The sequence below is a fragment of the Chelmon rostratus genome, chromosome 17 (assembly GCF_017976325.1).
Source record: "Chelmon rostratus isolate fCheRos1 chromosome 17, fCheRos1.pri, whole genome shotgun sequence".
In the NCBI taxonomy this organism is placed as follows: Eukaryota; Metazoa; Chordata; class Actinopteri; order Chaetodontiformes; family Chaetodontidae; genus Chelmon; species Chelmon rostratus.
Window position 1 is genome coordinate 3,149,908 of NC_055674.1, and position 13,872 is coordinate 3,163,779.

At 43.3% G+C, this 13,872-nt stretch overlaps 1 protein-coding gene across 1 annotated transcript in view; it reads left to right on the forward strand.

Moving 5' to 3' along the window:
• The first annotated feature begins 459 nt into the window (after positions 1-459).
• Positions 460-13,872, forward strand: part of cacng2a (calcium channel, voltage-dependent, gamma subunit 2a) — a 60,507-nt gene continuing 47,094 nt past the window's right edge. The window contains exon 1 of the mRNA XM_041957165.1: positions 460-910. Within this exon, the coding sequence (XP_041813099.1) occupies positions 685-910 (226 nt within the window). The 5' untranslated portion in view covers positions 460-684. The remainder of the gene's footprint in view (positions 911-13,872) is intronic.

The window sequence follows — 13,872 nt, forward strand, 5'->3', positions numbered from 1 at the left end:
TCTGAATTATTACTAGTAAACGCAATGTTATAACCTCTGACTAAAGTAACTGTAACTCACTGTAACAGACATATTGAACTGTTGTACTGTAAGCCTGCCATTACTCTAACACCCCCCACCCCCAACCATCTCTGTGCTCCATTTGAGCTCATGTTAATTCAGCTCTGTGCTTAGCTGTAACCTTTACAAGTCAAGACACAGGTCCTTTTTCTTTTCTGTTGCAGGTCTGCAGAGACTAAACCTCAGTTTGGTTTATCTCTTGTCCATGTTTAGGCTCGGCTCTGCCACTGTAGGCTTTAGGACATAATTAATCCTTTATAGCTCAGTGTTGTCATTCACGTTTTTGCTGCTACATCTGCAGCTGGAGGCCTGCTGAAGGGCTGCCATCCTCTGCACACCTGATTTTTTTTTGTTCAATTTTGGGGTACAAAAGTAAGAACAAGCAGAGAGGAGAGACATCACTGCCTCTTCCTCTCTTCCCCCCTAAAAACCTCCTGCCATCCTCAGTTTTTCTCTTGTTTTGGTCCTCACCCAAACGCAACCATAAGGTTCCTACCGCATCCTCCTCCTCCTTCTTCCCTCTCCTTCCGCTCGAGTATATCCCGTTTTTTCGGTTTGGTTTGGTCCCGCAAATTTTCAAATATTTACTTCCTGTACATCAAGAGGAAAGGGGGTCCCCCTTTCATGGAATGCGGAAACATGGGTCTGTTCGACCGCGGAGTCCAGATGCTGCTGACCACGGTGGGAGCCTTCGCGGCCTTCAGCCTCATGACCATCGCGGTCGGCACGGACTACTGGCTGTACTCCCGCGGCGTCTGCAAGACCAAGTCCATGAGCGAGAACGAGACCAGCAAGAAGAACGAGGAGGTGATGACCCACTCGGGGCTGTGGAGGACGTGCTGCTTGGAAGGTAAGAGTCTGCCGCCCAGCAAACTTTCCCAGCACGGTTTCATTTGTGGGTTTCAAGCTGTCAGTGGCTTCCATTATTATTTTATGTCAAGTTCTTTTTGTGCTTTTTCCTTCCATGACACTTGCAATGTGTTTCCAACACATGAAATGCACAGCAGGGTTTGAGGCAGAATATCAACCAGGAGCACATCTGACTGCATTCATACACCTGAATTCCAAGAAATACAAGCTTTCTGTCCTGGGACGCCCATGAAGGCGTTACAAGATTATTAAGAGGTTATTAAAAGGACAGAAAAGAGGAAAAATCTTCTTTATTTCTGACCGTTAACTGCTTTAGTTCTTCATGTCTCTAATGAAACAGTCTGACATAGAAAAATCACTTTTTGGTTGAAATGACACGCGTAACCTGTGATGAGGTTGTGACATTTAAGGCCACAAGCCGAGGAAGTCCATCTAGACTCGGCTCAAGGGGCTACAAGATGGATGTGAGGGGCCACAAGTTTATTCAGCTAATATGTGAGGAGGGCATCCTAATTCTGATACCAGAATTTATTTCTCTGCTTTTGATTTTATATCCTGCATTTTTAGTCGGCCCCAAGGCAAAGCCATCAACGCTTAGACCATCAAGACTAAAACTCTCCTCTTCAATCCAGACTGATATAGTTCTTTTCAGGTGCTCAGCTCCTGCAGGCAGGGTGAAGCTGCTTTCTGGTTGCATCCTGAAGCTGTTGCATAAAAGCCTCCCACACCACTCTGGAACAGTTTCTCTAGTCAGACAATAGAGTTTAAATAATGAAATAATAACATTCAGGAGCTGTAGCTAGGAGGGAGCCTTCATCATATATCAGCCTGATGTATTGGCAAAGCAATACAATGGTCTAACCCTAATTAAGGGATGCAGCAGGGGTTCTGTCCAGCTAAAGAGGATGTAACACAGGCCCAGCAGGTCATCATTCATAATGAAGGCCTAAAAGTAGAGTCATGGTAGCAACCGTGCCCGATGACGGCGGGGCTGTACGCTGCTCGTCATGTAACCTTTGACCTGGCTGTGTTCAGCACTCTGAGGTGTCAGGCAGCCTCGCGTCCTGAGCGCAGGTGTCAAGACGGCCTCCCCAGTCCGCCCCACCAGACAGAGGCGGCGTGTTACCTGTCCTGTTCCAGTGGAGGCACTGACTGCTGGCTCTGACACTGTAACCTTGTGAGGGTGAAGAGCGTTACAGATCCGCTCATCTTCTTCGCCGTGACTGACTTCCTGCTCCTCTGATCAGCTGCTAGACGCTGGGCACCTTCTATTCAAAGCTTAATGACTGGTTTGAAGTAATGAGCCCAATTTGAACTGGAAACAGACAACTTTTCAACACCCCCTAGTGTTTGTAGGTGGTATCACTTTCCGTTTTCCTCAGAGCACAGCGGCTAAACGCAGGATACGCTGCTTTTGTTTCCAAATTTCTGTGAAGAAGTGGTCAACATTTTTGACTTCAAAGTGACGTGTTTGTCAGTTTAAAGCATCTGCAATCGGAATTGTTTTAATAGCAACGCAGACAAAGGGCTGTTCGTTCTACGGCGTGAACTAACAGCTGAATCTGCAGCTCCCGTCGGCTTTATGAAGCTTTATAGTGAGTTTCAGCTCATTGTTAATCAGTCCAGCCACAACGTTTCTGTTCTGGTTCACTCTCTCCGCCACTGTGCACCACCTGCTCATCACCAAACAGCAGCCAGATGCAGTTGCAGGATGCAGGAGTTGGTCGAGACCAAACACAGAGCTCAAAGAGAGAGAATATTGGACTTAGATTAGTCAGGTGACACAAACATGACTTTAAATGAATGATAATGTCGCTCTGTAGCTGCTGGATGTGTAAATAAGCAACTGTTTGCCAAGAAGGTCATTATACAAATCTAAAAGATGATGGCGTATCAATGTTGTGTTCACAGGGTGTTTCCGCTGCCTATAAGTGGTTGAATAAAATCAGCTATTGCAGGCTGATTTGATTCAGGCACAAAAACTCTTTGGTTAGGGAATAACATTGACTCGTTAGGAAACAGGAAATGAACTGTGGTCAAAGTCTGATGTTCTCTTAGGAGGACAGACTTTGCCTTTGAGTCCGACTTCAAACCTCAATACTTTTTGATTATTGCTTTGTGCTCTTGTCAATATCTGCCCAGTGCCAAGAGTTGGCTCTGAATGCTCGGCCAGATTCTTAGTCTTGTTTACAGATTCTTTGATCAATTCTTTGATTTTTTCAGGCAAAGTTCTTGAGTGATTCCTTTGTGTTCAGACGGCGACTCAGCAGGTGGAGCAGGGCGTCCTCTAATCACAAGGTTGGCAGCTTGATGCCCGTCTCAGATGATACTGAACCCCAAAAGTATGATTTCCCCTGGCTCTAACAGTTAATTAAATGAAACCATATAAGAAGATTAGAGGGGAAATGTCTCTTTGGTGGAACTGCTGAACTTAGATCTGAAACACGACAAGGGGCCCCAAGTCGTCACTGATTTTTTGTGAGTTGTGAACCAAAACGGTTGTTTTTCATTTTCAATGTAAAATCTTAATCTGAAAAGTCGCTACTAACATATCAAAATAAATGAAGTTCAACAAAAGGTATTGTTATATATTATCAGAAATATTTCCTTCTGAAACGTGGTGGAGTAGAAGCATAAAGTTGCATGAAATAGAAATACTCAAGTGAAGTACAAGTCCTTAAAAATTGTACAAATTTGAGTACAGTAGTTACTTTCCAGCACCGCCGATGCTGTGCATGGAAGCTCGCCACCATCAGTGTGTGTGAATGGGTGAACGAGAGGCTAATTGTAATGTGCTTTGGATTAAAGCTCTATAAATGCAGGTCATTTAGCGATTTGTTATGTGAGAGTGTTTCTACGCAGCAGAGTATGGTATGGAAAGAGGTTTTAGTTAAGTATCTGTGCTGAAATTTAGATTTCCTATTGGCACCGCTATCAGGAAGGTTTCATTTGTTATCAGCCTCGACTTCTGATCATGGTTTACACCTCAGCTGTTCCCGAGAAGCTGCTCAGGTGTCAAGAGCAGAAAGTGCTGTTTCACTGGTGCGACTCCGGATGTGAGTGTCTTTTGTTTGTGAAGGTGTCACAGAGAGTTTCTGGGAAAAGAGCTCAGGCAACCTTTCCTGGGCAGATAAAAGAGAAAACACTGAATGCTGATGCAGTGCTCCAGTGTATTAACTGTTCCTACAATGATTACCTCAATGCACATAGGATTAATCACAGCTGGAGTGTAATTGTGACAGTGACTGGCCTTTATCCCTGCCAGGCCATTATTTAATTGGCAAACAAAACAGCACAGAGTCAAGACGAGATCAGAACATCACACTCTCGGCTCGGTGGGTGTGTGTATGTTGCTTTTGTATCGGCACAATGAGCCTCTCCCTTTGAATCCGACATCAAATGGCAGGAAATGAACCCAGATTTGTCATTTGCGATTCATGAATGATCCCAGCTCAGAAGAGGCAAGGGAGTGGAAAAAGGGGGGCAGTGCATTTAGTTACCGGGGTCAGATTCATTTAAATTCTAATTCAAATGACTTCCTGCTCAGGAAATTGGGTCTTAAAAAGTAAGTACATTTAATTATAGGTAGTTTGCACATTTTAAACCAAAAATCGGGGGGGAAATTGAAAAATAGAAAAGTACAGAGCGGATGCAGCTGGAGAGAGGCAGAGATAAGCAGGCTGCAAACCCAGCCTTGTTTCAGCACAGATAATCAGGAGGAGTGATATCAAGTTTAACATTTCAGATGTTAATTAGGCTTCACTTTGCAGCTCAGCGCAATTAATTCAAAGTGCCAACATGACTAGCATTCATCTTTCCCCCAGCTCTTCTTAAATGATGTCTTACTGGTGATCAGGCTGCAAACGGTTGAAGCAGTCGCTCCGTCCTTATCGCAGCAGAGAACACAGACTGTGTGTTTGGCAGCGCAGGCCCACACATCCTGCTCACAGAGTGGACACAGGTGGGCGACCGTTTGTGTTTGTATAACCAGCTACTGGAGAGGAGAACCTGTGAAAAAGCAAAATGGGAATACCCACACTGGGTGCTGCAACACCTCGACCTCTGCTTCACTCGCTGCTTGTCAGAGAAACACCAACAGAGAGAAATAATCTCACTCCAGGAAGAAGAAAGAATTGTGCATCTGGTAGATAGAAGAGCGTAGGCTCGGTTTCAGACAAAATGAAGTCAAATATGTGTGTGTGTGAGTGTGTACATGCATATATTGCATAATATATAAGAGATATCCCGAGCCAAACCTATAGGCTGTATTTTAATGGATCGGTACAGGCTAAAGTATCCCTCCTTCATTGAACTCTACTGTGTTTTGTCAGGACTGTTGCAGCCTTGCTGTTCTTTACAGTGCAGCATTTCACTCCATATGCAACAGCAAGCAAGTAACTCACCTGCACAGTGCCAGTGTCGCGTTTTGCCTCACCTGGGAGTGAAAACTCCTTCTTGTTTGCAATATTAGATATGCAATGTTCGGTTAGACTTTCAGAGAAACATTTCATGTCGCAGGCACCAAAACTGCTTGGTTAGATTTCGGAAAAAGTGACAATAACGACATCCTTAAAACAATCAACACTGACCATTTGTTTCATACGGGAATCAAACCCTGTTCTCCTGAGTGAAAGTCTGTGTGCTGTCGCTCTTTATGCTACATTTGTCTTTCCCTCCCATCATTATCGCCCCCTGCTGGTTCTGCAAAAACTTGATTGGGATGTTCCTTATATGGACGTTGTGTCCCGGTATTATCACTTCTATGATTTCCAGCCAAATTCCAGCCAGTGTAGTAGCTATAAAGATGCATTAAAGGTCAAATGGTGCAGTTTGGGATGTATTACTCTCTGGGGAGGGATCACTTGTCCTGAGATCTGATTGGTTCTAATAATGTCAGATGATTTTTATTGGAGGTCATGAGGAGATCAGTTTAACAGGAGCAGTTTTATAACTATTCAGCACATTACTGCCAATTTAAGTCATTTCAACGATCACATTAGAGCTGCAAAGATTAGTCAAAGAATTGATTAGGCCATCAGCAGAAAATTAATGAGCAACTGTTTTGATAATCGATTAATTCTCTGCTTCCAGCCTCTCCAGTGGGGAGATTTTCTGCTTTTCTATTTAACTTCTTTGTAAACCGAGTATATTTGGGTTTTGGGTTGTTGGTCGGACAAAACAAGGCATTTGAAGATCATCATGGGCTGTAAGAAATTGTAAGGGAGAATTTACAACTTTTTAGGATGAAGTGATTAATCGATTAATTATATAAGTTGTTGATTCATCAATATTGAACCTTTAGTTGCAGCTTTAGATCACTTGCTGCTGTTAACATAGTTCTGAAGTTTGATACCAATACAACAGTTAATATCTTAAAATAAAATATTAATGTGTCTCAGCCAGACTTTCCTCCTACTATCAGTTTCTGTAAACTAGGTAAATTGTGGGATTTTGATCAACACAGTGAACAGTTTGACTTCATCCTTTCAGCTATTTGAGTTTATCCACTGCCAAAAGCCGGACGGCAGCTCGGCCTATTTCAGTCTTTGGAAGAAGTAAAACCTGCACCCATTGGTCTGATGATTTTGTGAAGAATATTGGAAGTCTTATATCCAACAGTATTAAAAGTTCAGTGATTGTGGTAGCACAAAGACAGATGTGGCTGCAGACAGTGTGGGTGGAGGCAGAGATTCAGCCGGTGAGGCGTGAGCGGTGCACACAGTAAACATGTGTGTTGCTGATGAATTGGGCCCTGGAGGCTGCCGCTCCTCCGTCCTATCTGGGACGTCTTTAAAGGCAGCCACCGGGCCCCCCTGCGCTCCCAGCCAGGTGTAGCGCTCTGCGTTTGCTGCTAATCTGAGGCATTCATCTTCATTACAGCGCCGCCCTCAGGCTCCACAGTGACTTGGAGGACAGACAGAGTCAGGGAGGCGGCGTGGGAGAGAAATGGTGCATCCCGTGATGACGGAGGGCGACCATGTTGTCTGATGTTTCGTCTTTTATTACCCACAGACGTGTCTGTTATGGTTCATAATTCAATGTGCTTGTTTTTGCACATGCTAAAAAAAAAGTCTTCAGCCACGCAAGCAGCTCTGTTAGCCTTTTCTGTGCAGTGGTGCTTTGCTAACATCAGCATGCTAACATGCTCACAATATGCAGCATGCAAAATACTAGCATGTTAGCATGCACACACGTGTCATTGAGTTGATGGATCTGAACTAATCTTGACTAAACTGATGTTCAGGCAATAAGAAGACAATGTTTAGGCATATTTTAGTGATGCAGGAAACCAAAATCCTGTAGAAATGATGACCTCGCGTTTGCTTATTCCATGTCAGCAAAACATTGACTTCTTTCTCCTTCAGATTGTAGATTTAACTTTCATTTGTAGTTGTATTCTTTCTTTTCACATGCACCATCATGCACTGAAGTGTTCTTCAGCCAGCACAGATAATTTAGAAAAATGTGCTTTCCTTTTTTAGCTAATATGGCTACCACTTCAGTATGGCCTCCCACACCTCCTGTCAATCACCACAGATCACAGTTCACACATACTGCCTCATGATTTTATGTATAAGCATGTGGGAGTATCTATGTCGTGTACATTCATGCATTTGAACACACATGTGGGAGTATGTTGTGTGTGTGTGTGTGTGTGTGTGCGTGCATGCTTTTGTGTACTCACATGAATAGTGATGCTTGTCAGTGTATTCCTGTGTGTGTGTGTGTGTGTATATAGCAGAGAGGCAGGATGAGAGGCAGGCCTGAGATAAAAGCAGATAGCAGAGCAGAGCGGTAGAGAAGAGCAGGATTAGTCTCATAGTCCAATCAGATAAGGATTACCCAGCTGGAGTATGCCCACCCAGGCTAATGTCCCAGCCCTAAAGTGGCATTACGCTGTATTATGACACCGATCCACTGTACATCCAGCTGCATGGGCCGGATTACAGTTAGTCACAAGTTGAGAGCAGCGTGGATGAAAAGTGTATTCAGGGCCTTGCAGCCACTTGTTGAAGCAGAGACGGAGCCTTCCCTCCTCCGTCAGGATGGTATCGCTACTCTGGGCTGCCTGCGCCCTCAGCTGATGGCAGTTTGTGTAAAGCGACTGAGCTCCATTGCACTGCACTGTCACTCTGCCCTGCAGCCGGCGATGGATGGGATTCATTTTGCCCTCGCCTGCCTTTCATTGGAGCTCCGCTGAGACTGCAGACAGCCGCTGCCGAACACGACTGTTTTATTGGTCTCCACCTTGCCCTCTCTATTGCCCACTAAGGCCAAATTACAGGCCAGACGTTACCAGATTAGGCTGAGGCCGGAGACAGTCGAAGAACAGTGCAAGACTTTGGCCTTTGAATGTATTGCTGTTGAGGTTGCCATTTGTTATAATTCTTCAGTTGCAGCGCTGTGCATCAACAGACTCTGGTGGCCGGGTATCAGTGCAGAGTTCATTGATCGTGTTTGAGTGCAGCCTCAGGTCTGTTTAGGTCTGATAGCAGTGCTGTTGTGTTGTAACACATTAGACAAATATAGCATGTTACATTTCTATTAACAGCACTGTATTAATGATTCCTTCCGTTTTATTGTTTTTCATTATTGTTGAAGTTATTCTCCAGCAGCCATTTTAAATTAGATTAAAATAAAATGTAAAAGCTCTGCCCAGAGAATATAATAATATAATAGTGGCCTGTATATGTGATGTGTGGGATGTTTAGCAGCTGTTTGAACATACTGTTTCGACAGATTTAAACTAAATTTATAAAAGAGGACACAATTTTATTAATGGTATGAAAGTCAAATATGCAAATTCTTTGTTGCATGAGTCCCGCAAAAAATCAGGCAATTTTGCTGTGTTAGAAGAAACTTCATAAACGCTGTTATACATGAAGTTATTTCTTTCTTTGTGTAAAACACATGCCCCTTTGTTCCAGCTTGTTGGCGACTACCATCATGAGCATTAGCAACAGACACGGACTCCCTCTCATTCTCAGACTAAACCGCAGGATTTTTAAAATAAATTTGCAAAAATATTATATCCTGAATTATATCAAACCTGGGAGGACAATGGAGGCTTAAAGCACACACTTGGAGAGGGAGGAGAGACACCATTGTGACTCCCCCCTTGTACATTAATAGTCATGTCTTGGTAGCTTCTGGGAGCGGCACTCATCCCTCCTGACTGAGTCTCTGAGATGAGATGGACAGTAGATGGGTGTGATAGCATGGTAATTGCTTTAGTGTATGATTAATGGCTCAGATGGCTTTGGTCGATGGGAGAGGGGCTGTAAACCTCAGTGCCACTCTCCCATAAAGGCTGTCACCCTCTCAGTGTGAAGACCCCCCCTCCCTCCCTCCACAAGACCACGGTTATAAATTAGACAAAATAGAAATAAAGAACAGGCGTTAAAGATGGGACATGCGTCAAAGGAGGAGCAGCGTTTCAGTTACTACAAAATAATTATCCCCTCTGACCCATCATCATCTGTCCGTGTGTGTGTGTGTGTGTGTGGCTTTAGCCTTGATTTACACGTGTTATTTTTAGCTGCAGTTGGTCCTGTTGGGTGGGGTCTATCTTTATCCTACATGACCAGAGAACAAATCAATACAAAACATACCCTGGGCCAGTCTTTGTGTAAGCACACTGTGTGGCATCAGACCATGAAAGGCAGGGTCCGCTGCGTGGCTGCCGGGTGTCCATGTCGTCTTGCTCTTGTAGGGGAACATATTTCCATTTGGGACAGAATGCATACATGTTCAAATATGTGCAGTAGCTTGAAGGATTGTGTTTTTAACTTTGACACATGAAAACAGTCTAGCTGTGTATTTAGCCATATTTTGTCAAATTTGGCCAGAATTATGACTGTGTGAAACATAAAAATGATGAAGGTGGACAATGTGATGGACGATGATGCAGAGTCATTTGAAGGAAGGAAGAAATAGCTCAATAATTTGGAAAATTCACATTCAGTTTCCCACCAAGAATTAGGTGAGATGATCGATTTTACTTTCCTGTCTGTGCTGTAAATGTGACGCTATAGCCAGCAGCTGGTTAGCTTAGCTTAGCATTAAGGCTAGAAACAGCGGTAAACAGCTAGCCTGTATCAAAATCCACCTACCAGCACCTCTAGAGCTCACAAATTAACACGCTGTATCTTGTCTGTGTGCAAAAACCTGTGTGTGAAGACAACAGGTTGTGGTTTTATGGGGGGTTATGTACCCGATTATTTCTTGGCTGGAACCTATAACCTCCTGGCGTGTCCGCTGGTTGCCTGGCAACCTCACAGTGACAACAATACTAATAGGCAGATTTTGTTGCTTTTCTGTGTCATATATGATCATAAAGTGAATATGTTTGAGTTTTGGAGCAAAGATCGGACAATACAAGGAATAAAAAGACACCACCTTGGGCTCTGCTGAATTACAACATTTCCATTTTTCACTAATTTATGAGATTTTATAGACAAAAATATTCAGTGGTTAATTGAGAAAATAATCTGCACACCAATCAATAATGAAAGCAACCAAAAATGAAGTTGACCAAGCCTTTCAAGGGCTCAGAGGTCAGAGGTCAAGAGCAAATGTAGTGAAAATGTGCGTCTGCGTCCAGCGTAATCACACTCCACAACCATCGCCTTGGATTTGCTCCCGGCGGCTGTTTATCAAACAAATGTTGTTCCCTTGAAAATGTAAAGTTTCCATGTTAAAGTGGTTTGAATAACCACTCGATTTTCAGTGGGATTGCACTCTGATTACATAGAATTGATCCTCCTACAATGAAAGTGTAATTACCAGCAGGCCAATCTCTGATTCCATCGTAGCAGAGCTCCTCTCCGTTCCACTTCACCGGCCGTGTCCTTAAGCTGTGGAAACATCCCAAAGAGACCCTGTAGTAAATGATAATTAACTGCAGATACAATCCATTCATTTTAAGGAGGTGCGATTCACTGCTTTTTTTTTTCCAGCAACGGCACGGTCGAAAGTACAACAATCTGCCTTTTGATTAATTGGTGGTGTCCGTGGCGCAGTTCATTTGTAATCTATTACACCGTATTTGCTTTGTGTCAGAACGCAGCCTAAACACACTGCATCATCTCCGAGTTGGTGGAAAGAACAGGAGCAGAGTTGGAGTGTTTGGTGGCTCTACCCCAACTGAAAGTACGACTGCCTGCTGATAATGATGCCATAATGCTAATAATGATAATGATAATAACAGTAATGAAACCCTGATTTATTCTCTCAGAGCAGTGTCTCTTTTTTAAAGGCTCAGTTCACCCAAATGACAAAAGCACATTTTCACACAGTCGCATTATTTCTGTAAAGACACGCTGCTGTTGAGCAGTTTTTTGATGCTTTGAGCATCCATTGCAGGAGAGGCTGATAGTTCAATATTATTGCTTGATGGCTTTAAGTTAAATCATTATAGAGATGAGCTGGTTAGTTGGACGCTATTTTTCCAACTATTTTGATATCAGTAGCTCATTTCAGCCAGTTGCCATTTGGTTGTTCCAGCCTCTCGAACACGGGGATCTGCTGCCTTTCTGTTTTATATCTTTTTATATTGAATGTCTTTTTGTCCATTTTTTGACTTTGAACTGTTGGTTGGACTAAACAAACACTTTGAAGATGTGACTGCGGGAATCTTTCAGTATTTTGTGACATTTTATGGACGAAACAATTAATCAAGTACTTTTAAAAGTAATTGTTAGTTGTGGCCCTAAATCTTCTGATTACATATTGTTCTACAAAATTCATTGAAATTTTTGTTTCAGACTTTTCTTCTGCTGTAAATCACAGAGGAATCCAGTTTATTGCACCAGTTTGATGTTTTATGTGATTCTCCAAACATCAGGATGTACGTTAATGTTGATTTGAATGAATATAAGAAATTTGTAGACCAAAACTGCAAAAATGCACTGATTCCAGCTTCACAAATGTGAATGTTTTCTGATTTTCTTTGTTTTCATGATAGAATACTGAGTGCCTTTGGGTTGTAGACTGCTGGTAGACTAAAAAAGCCAGCTGAAGACATCACCTTAAGCTCCTGAGTGATGCAACATGTTCTTATAATGGATGCATCATGAGTTGCATTTTACTCATAAACAAGGAAACAGGGTGGAGGTGACAGAGATGTCCCCACCTCCACAAAGTCCTCTTAGCACCTAGGAGGAGAGCTGCTGACAGCAGAGTCTCAGGCCTGGACCAAGTCCAGGGGGGGGGGCTGTAGGTTCCTGTGGCTGAGCCACAGGTCACCGCCCGGGCCGGGTGGAGGACAGAGGAGGACGGCTGGAGGTAACGCCAGCAGGGAAGAGTCTGAGTATGACAGATGGAGAAGTGAGCACAGAGCAAATATAGAGGGCAAGGAGGAAGGAAGCAGAGAGCATGATGTACATCAGCCGGTCTGAGAGGATGAAGGTGAATCCGGTCCAGATGGCTCAGGACGGTTCAGGTGTGTCTCTGTATTTGAGGTGTTTGTACTGTACAAGACTTCATGATATCTCATTGATTTGTCTTCTGTGCAACAATGCAAAGACAGCAGACAACGCTGTAATTTCAGACAGACAGTTGATCTGATGGGATTGATTTTTTCTGCAGAGACTAACAGGTTGTGCTTGATTCCTCCTTCTTCAGCTCACTGTCAACCAAAAGATAATGAGCTGCAACTGATCATATCATTATTGTCAGTATCGATTATTCTGCTGATTATGTTCTTGATTGATCGTTCGGTGAATTCTCATATTTGGAAACTTTAAACAATCAGATGTTTGACATTTTTGCATCAATTAATCAATTAATTGGCTAATCATTGTAGCTCTAAATACAAATTTTAAGTGAAAAATCATCTCTGCATATATGAAGCACCAGCATATAAACAGTTTGGAAAAGATACAGCCCTCAAGACATTGTGTACCTCAGAAGTGGGGCTCATCGTCCCTTCATCCTGAAGGAAACATAAATGTCTGTACTGAACTTCATGGCAGTCCATCTAATTGATGTTGAGATATTTCAGCCTGGACCAAACCAATCGACAGACAGACCCTCAACCAAAACTGGTTAATTCTTCTTATTGTACTAACACCGAGATGTTTGACTTGATTTCATGTCATCTGCTTTCCACACTGATTTTGATCACATAAAAAATGAAAATGATGCAGTCGGTTTGGGGTCTTCAGCGGTATGGCACGTCCTTCGTCTGTCTCCGAGGACGTCAGAGCTGCCTGTCGGTGTGACGCTGCTCAGATGGTCATGTTTACTGCACTCCAGAGTGACTATTTACTGCAACCGTCGGGGCTGGCAGACCCCACTGTCACAGCAAATGGTGCTGTTGGGAAAACAAACAGTTGTAATGAGATTGTATCTGTCAAATGAGACTGCTGAAAACCGCTTCGATCCAAAACGCAGGAGTACAAGAAGGAGACAGAGACAGACGGCTGTTGACGAGGTTTATCTGAGAGCACTGGAAGTTTGACATTTCAGTTGAGTTTATTTCGGTGTGTGTTGGCACTGAGCTGCACGACCAATAAAAAATTCATTTCAGCAAATGTTGAATGTGACCTACCTTTAATTGATTTAAATGCTGTTTGTTCTGTCACTCACGTGTCCAGCCGGAGCAGCTTGATGGAGTGAGTTGGGTGTTTAACCTGAAGGATGATGATTTAATAGGCTTCCTACAGGAAATGATGTAAATCTGGTGTCTGGGAAAGGGTGACACACGATTATTCATGTCTGTGGAGGTACGTACTGTGACTCTAACGCTTAGACAAAGCATCAGGCGAACTGCTGACGGTGCTGCTGATTTTCGCCGGGATAAAAGGACAATGCTGCGCTAATCTGCAGATCAGAGCGAATCAGGGAATTTGTCAAAATGAAGTCACCGCTGTTATCATCGCTACATCCTGATGTAGGCGAGGATAAGGTGTTGCTAAGTCCACTGAGGAGGGTGATGTA